This window comes from Macrobrachium nipponense, chromosome 34, assembly GCF_015104395.2.
Source record: "Macrobrachium nipponense isolate FS-2020 chromosome 34, ASM1510439v2, whole genome shotgun sequence".
Classification (NCBI taxonomy): Eukaryota; Metazoa; Arthropoda; class Malacostraca; order Decapoda; family Palaemonidae; genus Macrobrachium; species Macrobrachium nipponense.
This window is the reverse complement of record NC_061095.1, coordinates 27,648,860-27,668,099: the sequence shown is the minus strand read 5'-3', so window position 1 is coordinate 27,668,099 and position 19,240 is coordinate 27,648,860. Positions and strand designations below refer to the sequence as shown.

The 19,240-nt window shown below is 35.8% G+C and overlaps 1 protein-coding gene across 5 annotated transcripts in view; it reads left to right on the top strand.

Moving 5' to 3' along the window:
• Window positions 1–19,240, top strand: part of LOC135207996 (serine-arginine protein 55-like) — a 332,296-nt gene that overhangs the window by 230,659 nt on the left and 82,397 nt on the right. For 3 of the 5 annotated variants that reach the window (XM_064240085.1, XM_064240081.1, XM_064240082.1), the window contains exons 5-6: window positions 4,652–4,738; window positions 16,792–16,861. In XM_064240085.1, coding sequence (XP_064096155.1) covers window positions 4,652–4,738; window positions 16,792–16,861 — 157 coding nt within the window. The remainder of the gene's footprint in view (window positions 1–4,651; window positions 4,739–16,791; window positions 16,862–19,240) is intronic. The other 2 variants (XM_064240086.1, XM_064240084.1) reach the window with 1 other exon arrangement.

Sequence of the window (19,240 nt, the reverse complement as noted above, 5' to 3'; positions counted from 1 at the left end):
TCTTAAGAGTTAAAGCAGCCTTTCTGGGTCTGAAGGAATTTTGGGAGAAAGTAGAGGGACATTCTGTTGTTCTCGTGTTGGACAACACCACGGTGGTCGCTTATGTTAACAAGCAGAATGGTCTCTCCATCAGGCCATGGCGGACAGGCCGGTGGTTCCAGATCCTCTACTGTTAGCGGAGGATGCGTTCCAACATCCCTGGGACAACCTGGAGGTGTATGCCTTTCCTCTGTTTTGTTTGATCTGCCAAGTCTGACCAGGTTGATGAGTTCTCAGAGTCTGAGGATGACATTGGTAGCCACTCTGTGGCCTCAGGCGGAATGGTTTCCAAATCTGCTGTTTTCGTTGTCGGAGGTGCCCAGGGAGATTCTCCCGTGGCGGCATCTTCTTTGTCAGCCGCAAGTAGAAAGATTCCACCAGTCAGTAGAATTCCTGTCTCTTCACGGTTGGAGGCTGTCAAGTATCTCCTCTGAGTGGGAGGCTTTTCTCAGAAGACAGCAGGACATATGTCCAGCAGTCTCAGAATGTCTATCTCTGCCGTTTACCTAGGCAAATGGGGCAATTTGCTGTGATTGGTGTCGTAAACAGGGTTTTTCTCCACTCATAACCTCTATTCAGTGCATAGCAGACTTTTTGGCCTTCCTCAGGGATGAGAAAGGCTTGTCTTTCTGCCATTAGAGGCTACAGGGCGGGCCTGATTTCTGTTACATCTTAGTGGTATTGATGTCTTCCCATCCTGGGAACTCTCCTTGATAGTTAAGGGGTTTGAGCAGTCTTGTTCTTATAGAGAGCTCAAGCCTCCAATGTGGTATGTGTCCTTGGTCTTAAGAAGTTTCACTTAAAGCTCCTTATGAGCCTTGCTATGTTCATCAGACAGGAACTTGACACTCAAAACTGTTATCCTCCTGGCCTTGGCTTCTCCGAAGAGAGTGGGGGAGCTACACTTCCTGAGCTATGATGTGAAGCACACCAGGAATTGGGGGTAAGTGTCCTACGGTTTTGTCCCCGGAATTTGTGGCTAAGACCCAGAATCATTCGTTGCATGATAGGTTGGCCTCCTTTTTCATTCCGTCACTGGATGACTTTGTGGGCGGTGATTCTCAAGAGCTTTTGGTATGTCCTGTCAGGGCTCAGCGTTGCTATCTTAAAAGGACACGGCACTTTAGGCCAGGTTGTCGTAGGCTGTTTGTTAGCACAGGGTGTATGAAGGAAGGTGTCTAAAAATACAATCTCTTTTTGGATATGTGAACTATCAGACAGGCATATTTGACTCTTGATGATTCAGCCACCATGTCTGTGCAGGCTAGAGCGCATGACGTCAGGTATTGGTCCCTCTCTGGCTTTCAAGAAGAATTTGGCTGGTCGTAGAGTTCTGAGAACTGGTACTTGATTATGCCAGTCCACGTTCACCTCTTTCTATCTTAAAGATGTTGCCCACAGATCTATGGACATGTTTTCCCCAGGTCCTGTGGTGGCTGCCCAACAGGTTGTGTAACTCATTGTTGCCCTTAACAGGGCACGTTTGTATCTTACCTATGATGATGATGTGGATGAGAGAATGAGTGAGTTGGCTGGTCTCTTTCTTTCTCTTGCTCCTTTCCTTCTTCCTACGGGCGAGTTGAGGAATAAACACGTCACTTGCTGGAATGTCTGATGCAGGTGGGTAAGGTAGTCATACTGATAGTTTGGTTGCTTTGTGTTCAAATAGTCAAACCCTCTACTCGGTAGCATATACTACTCCGCTCCCTAGCAAGGGGGAGTGAGGAGTAATCTCGAACCTTGGTGCATTGGTTTGTTATTGAACAGTCAAAGTTTCTCGTTAGTCCCCTAATGCAATGTTTCGTCCCATATATCATTGTACGTAACTCAGTAGCTGAGTTGTTGGATATCAGTTTATCTAGCTTCTCATGGGCATCAGTCCGTCTCCTGTAGATAATTCTTTTGGAGTTAGACTGGTGGGTAGGCCCCCAGCAGTTTAGGATCTGTACCTCCCTCCAAGTATAAGTCTATCCTATTGTTAAGACCGAAGGTTTGTTCGCTTATGAACAAATGACAAATTTTCTAAGACAATTTGTATTTTTCATAGCTACAAACCTGAGGTCTTTATGTTTTACTGCCCACATCTAGCCACCCCTCTGTCTTCTTAAGTTATCTTGGGTTGGGAAAGATTGAACGCAGCAGCGTAGGTGCACGGTCTTTGACCGATTTTCCCCTGATATACGCACACATTGCCAGATCTCACAAGATTCCTTGCTTTTTCATCTACAATTAAACCGGATCCAGTTAGGTGCTATAAAATTATCCTATTGTTAAAACCTCAGGTTTATAGCTATGAAAAATACAAATTGTCTTGGAAAATTTGTCATATTACTGTTGATATTTTATATTGTTGTTTCTCTCTCTCTCTCTCTCTCTCTCTCTCTCTCTCTCTCTCTCTCTCTCTCTCTCTCTTTGTTTTTGCTTGATGTATGTGCTTGGGTACTGCGTTCAACTTTTAGGGTTTTCATAAAAATTAGAAAATGCAGTAAAAATATGAATGAGAATAGCAATTTTATCTATAGAAGCGTGCTTAAAATTAGTGGTAATGCACTTTGTTACATTACAGTACTGTACTGGACATACCCTTTGAAAAAATGTAGAAAATCATAAGCTTAACATCACGAAACAAAGCAAGCTCTAACAAGTTCACTGACACCAGCAAATGAGGGTGTGCGTATTTACGTGTATTTACGTGCCATACACGTGATTGCGTTTATCCTTTGGTTGTAAAAATAAGAAATGAGAAAATAGAGTAAAAATGAAAATGAGAATAGTGTAGAATATAAATAAATGATAAATCATAAGTGTGATAATACAAAACAAAACAAGCTCTAGCAAAGCAGACGTCTACCCAGCCCTCTTCAACGATCCAACAATGCATCCCTACCCACTCCCAGCTACCCCTTCTCTGAACGAGTTCCTCCTCGCAGCCTTACTGTCCCTCCTCTCCCATGGTGCCCAGCCATTTGATCCACCCCCCAACCTTGGAAACATCTTCAAGCCTCCCCCTACCACTCAAAACTCATTTTCGGTCAGTATGAAAGTAAGCTGTGTTACCAATATTTTGCCGAGGCCACACTTCGTTGCCAATTATCAGAGAGCAGGTTTTAAAATTATTTTAAATCGTATAACTTTGGGGCCTTGGTCCCAGGTCTGGGTGAGTCAGGTAATGTCTAGTTCTGGATAATGGCGATCCGGATAATTGAAGGATTACTGTAGTATACACAAAAATAACTAAGTGAGGTTTTGCACAGTGATATATTTAGACCAGAGGAGAGAGGTATCTACAATGTTGCTATGGGGAAAAATAGAATTCGATTTCTGTTGTAGATTTGGTGGAGCAAAGGGTAACGACCCTATCACTCTTAACAAGTTGATTTAGACCAGAGGAAAGAGGTATCTACTATGTTGCTATGGGGGAAAATAGAATTAGATTTCTGTAGTAGATTTGGTGGAAGCAAAGGGTAACGACCCCATCACTCTTAACAAGTTTATTTATGATGATTCAATTGTAGCCATACATGCATTACTTCTCAACTAGAGGTTCTTGGCAGAAGTACTTAATTAGCTTTTATGTCTTGTTTGCAGTTCTTTTGAATGTCTTCACACCACTACTTTATTTTTTACTTTGCTACTGTAATTCATAGTTCTGTTCAAGTTGTAAAAACATTAATAGAGATTTATGTTCTACTAGCTCTCTCTCTCTCTCTCTCTCTCTCTCTCTCTCTCTCTCTCTCTCTCTCTCTCTCTCTCTCTCTCTCTCTCTCTCTCTCTCTCTCTCAAGTGATGTCTTTGTCTTAGAATAGTGAGTTTAAAATTGGTGGTTATGTGGTGTGATTAGATCAGCATGAGACATTTCTTACTAAGAAACATACTTCAGTCTTCAGTGTGGTGTCATCTAGAATTGGTATCCAGTTCTCTTTGTAATTTATGTAATACTTAACTACTTTCCTCATTACAACAATACTCTTAATTTTTTTAATATTGGGTTTGATGGAGAGGTTGGTTGTTTTCTTGGCATGCATCACAAAATGCTCATTTTAGGCAGGCAAGGAATTGTTGTGGGAATGATGTGAAGGAAAACCGTAAGATTATTTTCATATGTATGACATGCATGGAAGAATAAATTAATTGCTTTATTTTGTCAGCACTTTATAAACTGTTAACTTGGTATCTTTGTTTTAGCTCCCTCCCAAATTTCATGTCAGTACTAGCCTTCACCAGTTATCTCTTTTGGTTTGTAAATTTTGTGTTCATATACAGTATACATATTTTTTTACAATGAGTGCTTGTGAACTAAGTTTTTCTAAACCTCATTTTGGTGATAGGAATGATCAGCTTGGTTTTAATGTAATTGCGTACATAATGGGATACAAAAACTTTCCAGTAACACTGTTAACTTCCTTCTCTTACTACTGTTCTTTTGAATAAAGTGACAATTACATAATCATCATCAGTTGGTTTAAATTAATAGTTATTCCAATTAGAGTATATCATTTTATTTTGAAGCTTTGTGTTTGAGCAAATTATATAAATGTGTATATTGAAATTTGTAGTTTGTTATATAAGCAAATCCTGTTTAGGAGCTAGGGTTGATTTGCGTATATTTCAGAACGATGGAGCGGACTCGTGCAACACCCCAGGCGCGCGGGCCGCGTGGTGGTGGTGGTCCACATCAGTACAGACAAGATCACCCCAGGTTACTTAGGATGTTTTGTTCTGTTGATTATATTTTAAACTTCACACTTTACAGCCAGTCAATAAAATGAAAAACTTAACACGGTTCAGTGACTGTCTGGTTCTTTCTGAGAAACATACATGTCTTGTGTTCTAATTTTGTTTTTAAATGGTAATGTTAAGTATCTTTCTCAGTTTTCAAGAAATCAAATAAGTAACAAAGCAGCTAGTATGAGTGTGAAGGAACTTGTTTTGTAGATTTAGTTTCTAATAGATATAGGAAATGAAAAAGGCTAAAATTTTGTAGCAATTCCGTATAAAGCAGTATCAGTTTTAACATGGGGAAAGTATAATGGCTGTCTTTATCCTTGCTAAGGTGCTTCATTCTTATACTTTTTCTCTTTCTGAGCCTCCAGTCCTCTTCACAGTTAGGTTCATAAGTTGTTGACTTGAAGATCATAATGAAATAATTCACAGAGTTGTAAGGTTTCAGCCAAGCATGTTGTTGGGCATGTGTGTGCAGGCTTATTGCCCTCCCTTTCGTTCATTTTTTGTTTAATGCTTGCCTTGACCTTGAAAACCCATTCCTCCATGTTTATATACTGCAAGTATCTTTCTGGTATATTATTTTACACATTTTTTTCTGAGTGCTGTGTCCCATGTAGGGATGTGGTGTAATAGTTGTGAATTTTCTTGGTTTTCATTTGTAAGCATCATAGCAAGGTTTGACAATGGCTGTTGATATAAATTTAAGACAAATGAGGAGAAGACTGGTTGTTTTGTAGGTGCTTTTCTTTTATCAAGATGGCATTTGGAGTGGGGCTTTGAGAAAGAATTGAAGATGGCCTGTGCATCCTCATGTTTGACTTGCCATTGATGTTGTTGATGACAAGTTGAAAGCTTAATATTTGTTTTATCTCTACATATCTGTTTATGGAAAACATGATCATAGCTTCTTTGTTCTTGCAGTTCCTGAATCCAGTCAGGAATAAAGCATATTGTAACAATTAACTTGGGCGTGTTCGCTGTGCCCTATTTATCTTCATTGTTATTGCAGTGAAAGTGGTAGCATGTGATTAATTAGGTGTACAATAATAGACCATTAATAAAATTCAGAAATATTAATAGGATATGTGCAGTTATGGCAGGTTTAAGCCAGATGAATAGATGATAAAACAGTATATTATTATATGGGATCAAAGGCAGCCAGATAGTTTTTAAAGCAATTGAAAGCAACGCTACTGGTATTATCTAGAGATCTTAATCTAAACCTGTAATCTTTAACCATCATCAAAATATCTATTGCCCTCTGGCTCTCTTGTTATTCCTTTCCCTGAATGCATTTTATGGAAGTATAGGCTGTGGTAACATTTTTTGTGTTGTGAAAACACCAGCTAAACCTGGGAAGTCCTCTTGGGCATTTGTTCATGAAAATGGTATATTTGTCATTTCAGGCCCTATATCTTGATGATGTACATTTTTCTTGTCTTATGTTTTCTTTTTCTTAGACTGTGAATTGCTGCACTCATCTTCAGGAAAAGAATCTACTGCATTTATAGAAATTCCACCATCCTTAATTTGTATCCTATTTGAAAGAATTGTATTGGTCTTTACCAAAAAAGAGTGTGTTTTTGTAGTTCACTTCCTCTTCTCTTCTGAGAGCTTAGTATGTTGCAATTTATTTAAAGCTTGCTCTTGACTACAGTGCTACTAAATGCGACACAGTTGCCCATCTCTAGTTCTGTGTCTGCCATATTATTTTCCTTTTAACTCCAGGTTGTAGGGTGACGTCTCCTTAATTCAATAAGGCATCAGTTCAGATACTGTTCCTGTGTATTTTCTGTTGGAAGTTGCAGATGAGTTATTTCTTGTGCTTGTGTCTTGTTTTTGTTATGAATAATATCTACCTGTCCCATTAATTGTGAAAAATGGCTCATTTAGTAAATGAAAAATGGTGATTGGTGCTATCTGTTAAGGTACTGTCCCAATTTACCTTCAATGTTTGGTAAAATTTTTAAAATTTGAATAACTTTTTGTTCAAGCTTATTGGATTTTTCTTCTTTTTACATTCTGTGTGTGACTCATAATATTAAGATTGCCATTCCTGGTCGCAAAGCATTCGACAGTGTTTGGGGGCAAACTCTCTTTTTTTCTGTTTTCTCACAATACTCTTTAAGACTAGCCTTTAGGTTTTTAGTTATTTACTTTGTCGAAATTACTCTTCCCTTTCGTAATACAGTTTCACAGGGTTTTCTTTGGCCACCCACTATTCCTCATAAATGACTAAACTGTCTCCTCTCATATGCATGCTTTGCTGATGATTTATCCCCAGTGCTTGTGCCTCACTACCTCTTTTGATCACAGTACATCTTGAATTGCCCTTGTCTTTGCATGGCATCTCAGATTGTGAAACATATCTTAATGGGAATCCTGTAATGTTGATGTTAGTTATATTCATACTTGTTTGGAATAGTTTCATATTTAGTATTTTTTGGTTTGGAGAGATTTAAATAATTAGGAATTGGCTCAATTAGTAATGTCATTTTTTTTTCATTGTGGTGCAAGATAGCTATAGTGTTTGGTTTTTGCAGATTTATCAAGTTTCCCTTTTAGCTAAAATGTGTGGTATATCCTTCTCAGGCATTATTATTATTTTTTTTTAGTGACTGGTTTATTTCCAGTCTATCAATGTCCTTGGTATCCTTGCTGTATTTTTCTTTTAAGTGCTTTTATGGCGTATTTTTGTAAGAGTTATTCCAATGATTATACCCAAAGATTTTCTTATTGAATTGTAGTCATAATGCTGTTTGGAATGAGGTGTAGTGACAGGCATCTTTGGAGTTTTTTGTTAGAAAACTGCTGTAGTTTGTTTTGGAATTTGATTTTGTGGTCCTTGGAAGTAACTTAAAAACAAATATCATTGGCTTTTAGGGATGTGTAGTCTTGACCCTTTGGCAGTAATGCATTCTTTTATTTAGATAAGGTTTAATTTTCATTTAGAATTCAGTAAGCTTAAAAGTTAACCTTTGTGGGAGAAGCTTCATACGTTGATGTTTCCTGTCCATGCTGGAAGCGTAAAATGGATGCAACTGGAATAAAAAAAATGTGGTTAGTTTCCTCTTACAGTGTTCTGAGCAAAATTTTGTGCAGTGGTAATTAATACTGAAACTAAAGTTCTTTTGATAATTTTTTAAAATTGTGACTTGGTTAGTACTGAGACGAAGGGAAATGAATTTTATTTACTTATGGAAGGTATTGTAATTTTTTTTATTCATTTGGGGAAAGGTGGTATCTTCATAAATTTACTACATATGTGCCAAACAATAGACATGCCTTCGAGTTTATTTTGTTATTTTTGAGTAGTTTTGAGTTTTTAGATTTTGTTTGATAAGCAGTATACAAGGAATGAAAGTAATGTTTCTGTTTTCACCATTATTTTCTGCATAAGTAAACCATGTATTGTACCAGTAAAATATTTTCAAGAGATAACTTTATTTGTGTGACCAAGGTCCTTTTATTTTACAGTTAATTTAGAAGCAGCTATCGACTGGTCTTGGAAGGTTACTATTCATTGACAGGCTCTTTCTGTTTCATATTTTGGTTTCCTCTCCACATTTTTCATTCATAGTGCTTTTCTGTGGTGCTAAAGTGGCTTGTTGTTCATTCTAGAGTGATTACTATATCAGAGATGTGGTGATGCCTTTTTTCCACTTTTTTCTGCATTTCAAGTTGACTGCAAATTAGCACATAAATTATGAACTCACTGTTTTTGAAATTTTTTTTTTTTTTCAAGAAAAGTAGACAAACACTGCCAGAATGATTAAATAAATTTTTTTCTGTCAGAACAAAGAATCCCACATTGAGGAAACCAGATTTTCTCTGCTACAAACTCCTGGACACTTAGAAAAACAAATTCCACATTCTGGAAAACCAGATTTTTCCTGTTACAAACTCCTGGACAATAAATTATGAAAACAGTCTAGGCAAAACAAAGGTGCTCAATTCTGCCACATACTGTATTTAAGGTATTTATGAAATTTTGATTATGTGCAACATAGTTTTAATGTTGTACCCTATTCTAATCTATTGTGAAAGCTCTAGATACTAAAGTTCACATTTGTGTATTCATATTTGTTTCATTTAATTTGGAGGTCAAGAAATCTTGCCAGTAACAATTTGAGGATTTCTGGTTACATATGTTCTGGATTGATTATCAGCAAATTCAGTTAATAATTCTTCGGCTTATTTTGACAGTAAATACCTTTCATTGTTGCTGTTGATCTTGTAATATGGCATAAAATGAAAGCAGTCCATTCTGTCAGTTGACCATAAAATACCGACTTACCAAACACATATCACATTTATGCCTTAAGTCAACAATCTACCATGTACTATATTTAGTGAGTGGTTCCTTCTCTGTAGCCAAGTGATGAAATTCTTGTCCTTCCATTTTCTACAATTGATGTAGCCTTCCATCTTTGAGAAATGTAGTCTACCTGTATTTGTTACAATTGGGTAAAGCCAATTGTTTTCTGTTGCTTGACATTCTTGCCCTTCTTTCATGCCTTGTAGATGAACATGGTGTGACTACTATCTCACAGTTTATAGTAGGCTTTGCACATTGCAGTTGCTTCCCCTTTGACCTTTTAGTCTGTTGGTTGCTGGTAACCTACATAATCTTCTATTTATTAGAAATATTTAATCAAAATAGAGATACTATATTGACATGTTGATAGCATAGGTGCAGAGGTAATAGCAGATTCATTCTAATGCTTCTCCTTTTGAGATATGGTCGTACAATACAGACATAGCCAACTTGAAAAGCTTGGATTGTTTTATGTATGGTCGACAAGCATAAACCATAACAGTATCACAAGACATTTTGCCTGAATGTTGTAAAAGTTGTTACATGGAATGCTTTTGGAATGTGAATTTGTAAGAATTAGAGTAGTACATGGGCATCATGTGGTCTGAAGTTTCTTCATTGATTATATTGGAGCACAGAACATTTTTGGAGAGCCACATTTAATTTCTCTCTCTCTCTCTCTCTCTCTCTCTCTCTCTCTCTCTCTCTCTCTCTAACTTGACAATAATCTATGCTGTTAGTAATTTAAGAATACAGTCTATGCTCTTAGTATTAACAGAACCAAAAAGATAAATTTATACACTAACGCAGGATTTTTTTTTTTTTTTTTTTTTTTTTTGTAGTCGTATCCTAATTGGCAAAGTTGATATGTTTGTGGAATTTGATTGCTTAATCAGCATATGGTAGCAGTTAGAAAAGTACTGGAAATGATGATATATTTGATTTGTTTTTAACCAGTTTCCAGCTGGCACAAGAAGATTATCCTATTGTTAAGACCTCCGGTTTGTTAGCTATGAAAAATACAAATTGATTATAAATTGTAATTTTTTTTAAAGTACTGTAATATGATAGTATAGTATGTTATGGAGTAGATTATTATCATATATAATACTGTAATAGTAGAAGCATTAACCTTTATTATATTCAAACAGTAAATTAGGTTTTTATTAGTAGATTCAAGTATAGAATTTAAGAATTGGCGTGAAAAAGATTGACAAAAGAGGTTCACTGCCTTATGAACCTCTGGGTACTTCCTGTAATTGAAACTGCTTAGTAGGTTAGTGTATCGTAAGTTACTTCAAGTTCATTTATGGTTTGACTAGCATGTACAAACATGGCTATAACAGATGGTTTTAGTTAGTGAAACTTACTTGTTCTTGTCTGGTCATAACATAGCCAAACAAGCTTCAATACACAAGGAAGTGATTAATTCAACCTGCTTCTGTGTCAGGTTTCTTGCCCTTTATTAATTTTTTTTTTTTTTTGTACACTGTTGTACATTTTGTATTTAGAATATTTTTTAGCCTTAAACCTGTTATTTTGGTTGGTTTTCCAGTATATGTGGTTTTACCTTTTTCTTTTAAATGTTTCAGTGCTTCTAGGCTTGTTGCTCACTGTTCAGTGCTGGTAAATGTAAATGTTTTTAGTAATTATGTGGGACATAAACTGTTGCACTACAAGCGCCATTCTTTGCTATTCTTTATTGGTTTGACCAAATCCCAAATTCAAAATACCTCATCAGTGTGGCTAATAGTGATTGATGAAGACTATTAGGAAATGGATTCCCTTGCACTGCTGGTTCCATTTATTCTCTTCTTACTTTGAATATTATGAATACTTTATTTTGATTATGAAATGGCTGATTATCTCAAAATTTTGGATGGTTTCAATTATGCCATTTACTGCAAGAGGCAAGAAATTAATTCCAAATCACTGTTTTATATTTGCTGTCGTCTGTCGTGTTTTTCATATTCTCTGTGAATGCTTGAATTTTTTGTTGGAGACTGGAAAAATGTTAACTAATTATTGTGAGTTTCTCACGCTCTCAACTGGACTGATACTAGGTCAGCTCTAGCTGGCAGAATGGTGAGGCTGCTGTCAGAAGCAATGCATGCAGACAGAGGTGGGGAGGAATTAAGTGTAGCTTCAAGGAGGGCTTGATATCCTTACTACCACCAGTTTGAAAAGATAATTGGAGTGTTCTCCTCAAGACATTTTTTATCAACTGAACAGAAATTGTGAATGGAGAGAAATCCCTTCGATGACACCAATCACTGTAGATGGCTCATTTTCCCTCGTACACAACTGAAAAAGTTCTTTTGAAGTATCTGTACATCTGAGTCACAGCTCTGCAAGAAAGATCTCTCCCTTGAAAGAGATACTGGACAGTCTCCAGACATGAAGAGATAAAGATCCTACTGATTGGTGGTACCTCTCCACGTGAGGGTGGCGGAGAAGGTTATGCTAAGGTGGAATCTCTCTTGGCACAGCTGAGAGAAGAGAAAGAGACCTGGGAACCACTCCGGTTGGGGCCACTAGGAGATACTAGGGTCATCCTGAAATTTTGGAACCCATTACTCTGTTCAGGAAATGACGGATCAGGCAGAACAGAGGAAATTTGTAATTATTATTATTAATAGGGGTTAGTTTTTCCAGACCTCTGAGTCTCAAGTAGATTCTTCTCGGGCTGGAAATTTGTAAACCCCCAGGTTCTTCTCATTATGCAGAGGGATTCCTCTGCCCCAGTGAATGAATCTGGGGCCACTGAACAGTAGACCTCTAGCTTTCTATTGAACTGTGTAGTGAATAGGTCTAACATGAGTCGTCTCCAAGTACAGTACAGTTCAACCTCTTATATCCGGAAACCTTGAGACCAGGCTACTACTGGACCACAGAAAATCCCAGAATATAGAATACATCCCAAAAAATGAAGCCTCTAGGTAAACATAGGCTTGAAACTAATTCCACATACAAATACCCTAGTTTCCAACGTAGCCTACTACTTGGCTACATTCTGACACTGCTTTTTATAATTTTATTTTAACTTCATCATTTTATAATTTTACAATGGTCCCCCATATTCGCGGGGAATGTGTACCAGAGACACCCCCCCCCCCTGAATAGTTAGAACCCGTGAATGTTTGGAACCCCTATAAAAAGGCTAAAAACAGCCTATTTTGTTAGTTAAAATTCAAGAAAAACCCACTAAAAATGTTTATACTTGGTTTTTTAATAGTTTTATCACAAAAAGTGCATTTTATGATGAAATTGATAAAAAAAACAGGAATTTGTGGATATTTCTCATAGAAAAATATCGCGAATGTGCGATTTTTCTGCAAATAATGCTGGGAAACGTTCCTGAGAGTGTCCGCGAATACTGGGGGTCCACTGTATATTACTATGAAATATTAGAGCAGATACCAGGACCATTGCATCCAGTTTTGCTGTTATTTACAGGAAGACTTGAATGAATGATTAGGAATGAGAATAGAGTGGTTCTGTGTTTTTCCCTTCTAGACTACAGTATGATTTGTAATTGAAATTTAAGACATGTTCCCAGTGGTGTAGAGGCTTATAATGATGACCATCTTAGAAAAACTCAACAGATTTGGATTTTATAGGGATGAAGATGAACTATTTTCATAATTTTTTACTATGACCTGATATGTGACTGGTTACCATATGGAAGCTTTGGAATGTAACGATTACACACTTAAACAGGATAAGGAGATAACAAAGTGTCTCTTGTCATGGGTTGTATCCTTTCTTTTTCCATCTCAGGGTAGTAGATGATTATGGTCATAGGAAAAGACTTTTTCTTCTTGTATTAAGACATAAGCATAACCAACCTTTCATCTGTTTATGCAGAATGCTGCCATAGAAAAACTGTTGATGTTCGAAAAAATATGTTCAAAATTTATTGTATCTGACTGAAATTTATTTTTGTTGGACCTGTTGGCTCTCAGGCAACCATACCTAGAAGAAAGTGTATTATAGCTCTTACGATCCTATGATGGTCAGAATGCAGACTTATCATGTTGGTGGCCGGATTTTTTTGTAGAACAACACAACTCTGGTAACCTTACTAGAGAACATGAAGGCCTTCCACCTGCCTACCTCTAGGGACTTTTGAATTGTGTGGTAAGGTCATATTACAAAAACATCTTTGCAGTCTGCTATTTGGGGAGTGTACCTTTTACAGTGTACTCTAGCAGACTAAAGGTTCTTCTTTGTTTTGCTTTGATCCCAGCTGTCGTACTTTTGTGCCTTTAGTGGTCATTATTCCTTTTGGTCTCTTATTGCCTAGCTAAACAGTTTTGTTTTACTGTTCTCCAGTTTTCATTTTCTATTAAGAACAGTGCCTAGAAATGTGACACTTGCTTTTATTAAAACTGCTATGATGTACCACGTACTACAACGTAAGCTACTATACATCGTATACTGCCCTCTTTATCTAAAGCTGTAAACTCATGCCATTTTTAGGTTTTATAGCTAAGGTTACCTGTCTGAATAGCTATTAATCATTATGTTATTGTATGTAGTTATTATAAAATGCAAGTTTAAAAGCTGTGTTCAATTCTTAAGATTTTGCATTTAATGACAGGAAACGGCTGCCTTTTTTCTCCTACCATTATTATTCAGAAGTTCCAGTCCCTTATTATTTTAGAGTTTCTGTGAAGCAAGCATAATTGCTTTAATTGGAATGAGTGAAAACTGGTAGTTAATGATCATTGCACTTAAGGATAAAACTGGATATTGAAACTAAAGGGAAAGTTGTGATAATAAAAGATAGAGATTGATTTAATATTGTTATAGCTTTTTTTTTACCTTGCCACATTGAAGTTTATTTGGGGTTGTTGCTTTTACCAAAATAAATGATAATAGTGATAGTTGTTATCACTATTGGATTAATTGGTTATTGTGTTACAGCTTAGATGTTTGTCATTCATCTTTAAACATAAGTAAAATCTGTGCGAGTATAAATTAAGAATATAATAGAGTAAAGATATTGTTTTGCACTGCTACATATAAATGTTGATTATACACACTCAAAGATAAATATTTACAACAATTTTTTAAATATTTGCAAAAAATGCTGGAACACACTAACAGAAAAGAATATGGAATGTAGGATTCTATCTTAATGTACATGAAGCACATGTTAAGAGCAAAAGAAAAAGAAAATTACTGTATGTGAATTGAATAATTCCTTATCCCCTTGGAAAAACTTTCCATTCATTATTGTAAGGTCTAGATTTGAAAATAAGCTGGCTTTCAGCATCTTTTGACTGTCAAAGAATTGAAAGTTATAAGTGGATGAAATAATCTATGAAATTCATAGTCCAATCCTCATATGGTGAGAGAGAACTTGAAAAAGTATTGGAATGAAGCATCGTTGCCTACATTATGTTGCTATGGGCTTTGAAACTAGGGTATGATGTGTGTGTATTTATTGCCTGGCCTATATTTCCCAAACCTTTTCAGACTCCTTCAGAGCCCCTTAATTATTATGCCATTTATGAGGTTGTGGTGTGAGTGGGTGGGGACTGAGTGAGAGTGTATGTTGCTCCTTTTTCAGTTTGTAGCTGGCTTATCTATTTGTAAGCAAAGATGATGGCTGATCTTGGTAGCATGCCGTAGATAGGAGTGTGGTTATCTTGATGTAGCAGCAAATGATGCTACAGGTTGTTGATGTAAGATAGAAAACCAAAATTTATAGTATGAGAATTAGTTTTAATTCCAGGAAATTTTGCCTTGGAACAAAAAGTCCCTCCAAAATTTTTCATTGCTAATTATATGTTAATTTCTGTCAGGTTTCATTTTGCACACCTGTTGCAAATGGCATCATCTGGAATTTGGAAGTTCTTACTTTGTTGTAAGTTTTTTTTTTGGGGAGGGGGTTGGGTGGTAACAGTTGAGGAATGCAGACTCCTTACAAATGTATTTTATTTACTGCAGTATAGAGAATGCTTATTTGGTTGAAAATATTGATGAATTAGTGGAGGTGTGTTATCAAGAGGCTGGATAAAGATCGAACTGGTTTGGACATTTGATGAGGAGTGATAAGGAACACTTGTCAGAGCAATAGGTATGAATATTACAGGGTAAAGATTCTTAGGAAGACCAGGAAATTGTGAAGACTAGGTCTGATGTTGTTGGTTTAGGCATAAAGAGCACATGGAAAAATAATTTTACATGTCTTAATCATGTAAAATGCTTATGATGCATTAATTAGTTGAACATTTTCAGAAAGTAATTTTTGTACTCCTTATTAGAAAAATTGGAACTTCAGTTTCTTTATCTTGATGTACTGCAACAACATTAGTATTACATATAGGTTTGTTGTAAGATGACGAAAGCATTACAGAATGTCTGTTGAATAGGATAGATTTCTATGTAGTACCTGTGAATGAAAGCAGATGCCCAATAATAAAATGATGCAGAATTTTGGAATTTACACAAAATTTGATCTTAGTCAATGTTCATTACTTGTAAAACTTTTTAGTTCACAGTATATATTTTTAGTGTACGTACATACATTAAAGTGACTTATTCCACACATTTATTTGAATAACCATAACAAAAGTTACCAAGAAGACTACACACAACATGGTACTAGTAAGAGACCAAGTTCATGGCAGTGAAGCTGTAAAGGACACTCTCTCTCTCTCTCTCTCTCTCTCTCTCTCTCTCTCTCTCTCTCTCTCTCTCTCTCTCTCTCTCTCTCTCTCTCTCTCTCTCTCTCTCAACTGTTTACACAATGTGATACTGTATTCCTTGGCACAATTCGCACCGTTTCCACTGTGTAATATCCCTTAAGATAAAATTGGTAACAAGCACTGTTCAATACATTTACCTTGTTTTATGAATAGTATAACTTGACCTTATAGTATAACTTGACCTTGACTGTGGAAAATGATAATTATCCCCAAGACTAATTTAATGTGAAGAGTTGAAGTCTGTACCACGGCAAAAAATTAAGACATCTTTTGTCAAAGAGTGTGAAGTAAACAGCAATAACAAGTAAGTTTGGTTTGCCTGTACATTACATCAGCCAGTAAGGTAAACTCATCTATGGAGGTTTAGAAAAACTATAGAGACAATGTACAGCACACACTTGCTATTTTTGTTTAGTGTATCTATTTTGCAATTTGGTTTGGGCTCATTTTCCTGTTACATTTCAGTTCATCGTACTCAGTGTTTGTTTTTTTTTTTTTTTTTGGTGTTTAGGTTTGGTTATTAAACATTCACAAGTGTAGTTGAATGTTTTCTTTGTTTTCTATAAATACTGTATTTCTACTGAACATATGAATTTCTTTTGGTTTATTTTACTTAGAAAATTACCAATGAAGTGAAGTATAAGGACAGTCTTAAAATTTATTTTCTATTTTGTTTGGTAGGATTCTTAGATGGGATTAAGAATGTATTGACTGGATTATCCAAGGTGCCACATGGGGAAGCTTGTTATAAGTAGATTGTGTGAACTTGGTTTTTAAAGGATAGCCTCATAACTTATTCGTATTTTCTTGCCACAATCTGTTCATGAACTTGAGTAAAGAAGCTTGGTTTAAGAAGTAGTTGGTAGTATCATAGAAGTGTATCTTAATTGTAGCTTTTGAAGGAGGTTTAATAGTTTATCATTGTATTTTAATGAGACAGTTTATGCAATAAGGTTGTAACATGACTGAGAGCATTCATTTTCATTGCAGGTATGGATTGCCAACTCGAACGGATTATCGCCTGATAGTTGAGAATTTGTCTAGCAGAGTGTCATGGCAGGTTAGTGAAATTGAAGAATCTGTCTTAATTCATTCCCATTCTGGTTTTTTTAATTTTGTTTTTATTACTAGAATTGTGTGTTGGGGATAACCCTAAATCCACAGCTATTTTCTTTCTGTCAGATCACCAAATAATCATCATCTTCATCCTGTAAGGGGATTAGGGCATGTCTCCTGTTGAGTTATGCATAGTATTTTTAGGCAAAGGAAATTGTTGGTGTTGTACAATGTTTATGAGGGATGTTGTCTCTGACCTGTTTCTTTGTCGGTGGCTGCAAACTTTAAAGCAGTAGAAGATCCAAACTGAATTTTATGATAGAGAAAAATGCTGCTTTGTAAATAAATTTATTGGAGTTTGATTCAGTTTTTACATAATTTTACAATTAATTGTCTTGTTTCATTCATGATTTATAAGTAGTAGTAATATTTTTATGGTTGTGTTTATGTAACACTGTATCCTTAGCTAATGTAGCATTGTCTTCACTCATTTTAAAACTTCTAGCTGCCTTAAAGTTTTAAAAAGAAATTATGAAGGTCTTGAATTTTTCTTGGTAACTTTGGATGGATTGTAACTTTTGTAGGGCCCTCAACAGAACATTACTCCTCCACTCATTCTTAACTTGTTGTCTTACAGCTTTATCAAGATAGGCTTTTGTCATTTCAACTGAACAATAGCTTGTGCATGATAATCTTGTTTTCAAATTTTTCATTTTGCTTTTGTTTTTTTACACTATGCACAAATTTTGAGTACCCAAAGCCATTATCACATATTTTTAGTTAAGTTATTTCTTGGTTTCTCATTTCCTTTTTTCATTTAGAAAGTAATGAAGATAGATAATAGCAAAATTATTTGCAACTTCATTCAAATTTTGAGTTGTAAAATTTTTCTCATAAGTATTGCATAATTGGAAATAACCTTCCTACCCAAAATGTATTAGAAAACTATTTGTGTAAATTCATCATTTACACAAAAATACTAGAATGTGGAGAAAATTTTAAATAATTCATCTTGCAGACAATATTTGCTGTATTTTTCAGTATACAGTACTGTATTTGTTGGCATAAAGGCATATGGACATGGAAGACCCACCCAAATTTCAGTAAGGAATTTTTTTATAGAAAATGCCTAATACTATATTCTTAGGCTAATTTAGGCTAGACTATCATATTTCAGATGGATAATTTCTTATTCATTTTATTCTTAAGTATAAAACAAAGTTGAAGAGATTATTCCACTTTTTTTTAGAAAATTAACCAGCTTTTGACAGAGCACCAAGGCAGATTAGATTTACATACTGAAGGCTAAGGGTACCAAAGAGACTTGAATTAGTAATGTTTCTCACTATAGAGTCTGATGCATTGAAAGAATTTTAACTAAATGTGTATGTTCATCAAGCATCAGCAATGTGCCCTGGGCTAATCATTTTTTCAATCGAGGAAGCTGTAGAAAAGTACAGAAAAGGCAGCTCCGAGTAGCTGATGTATACAGATAATTTAGTGTTAACGGCTGGACGAGGTTGATGAAGTGTTTTAAGAAGTTGACAAATGAAATGGAGAGGGGCAGACTGAAAACCAACATAAACAAGACAAAGCTTTTTGTGTTTTGAAAGGAAGCAAAGGAAACTTTACAATTGTAATTAGCTTTGTGGCTGTTGTGGGAAAGGTGTGATGGTAAACTCATAATGTCTGCCAAATTAACTTCTTGTTGTTGTCGCAAGAGATGTCCATGATCACAAAGCATATACAGTAGTGCCTCAGGTTACGAAATTAATCCGTTCTGAAGAGGCCTTCGTAACCTGAATTTTTCGTATCTAGAACTACGTTTTACATGTAAATTGCCTGATTTGTTCCAAGTCCTACAAAAACACCACAGTAAATTTAATAATAAAGCTAAATTGACCAATAAACAATGAAATACAACAATTTGGACCATTCAATACTTAACCTAACCGTTACTGTACCTGTAAATAAAGTGTATTAGTGTACAGGGTACAAGATATACTTTGTGTACATGTACGTATGTAGTAAAATGTGGAACCATACCTTTTGAGTGAGGTGGTGTCCGAAAGTGGCAACAGAGGGGGAGGACAAATGGCAGAAAACATGAACACTTAACTTTACGAAACACATTAAAAAATGGTAGAAAACATTAGCACAAACTTTACGAAACACTAACAAATGGCAGAAAACATTAACACTTCTTGATTATCTCCATCTTCGTCTCCATAGAAAACATCCTCTTTCCGTGAACTTCAGCAACATTCTTGGGACCCATGGCTAATAACGTAAGTCATTAAGTTCACACACAACATGATAAAGTAACTTGCAGTACAACGAAAGCGAAATCACTAACATGAATTTACGTAAACAAACAAAATAT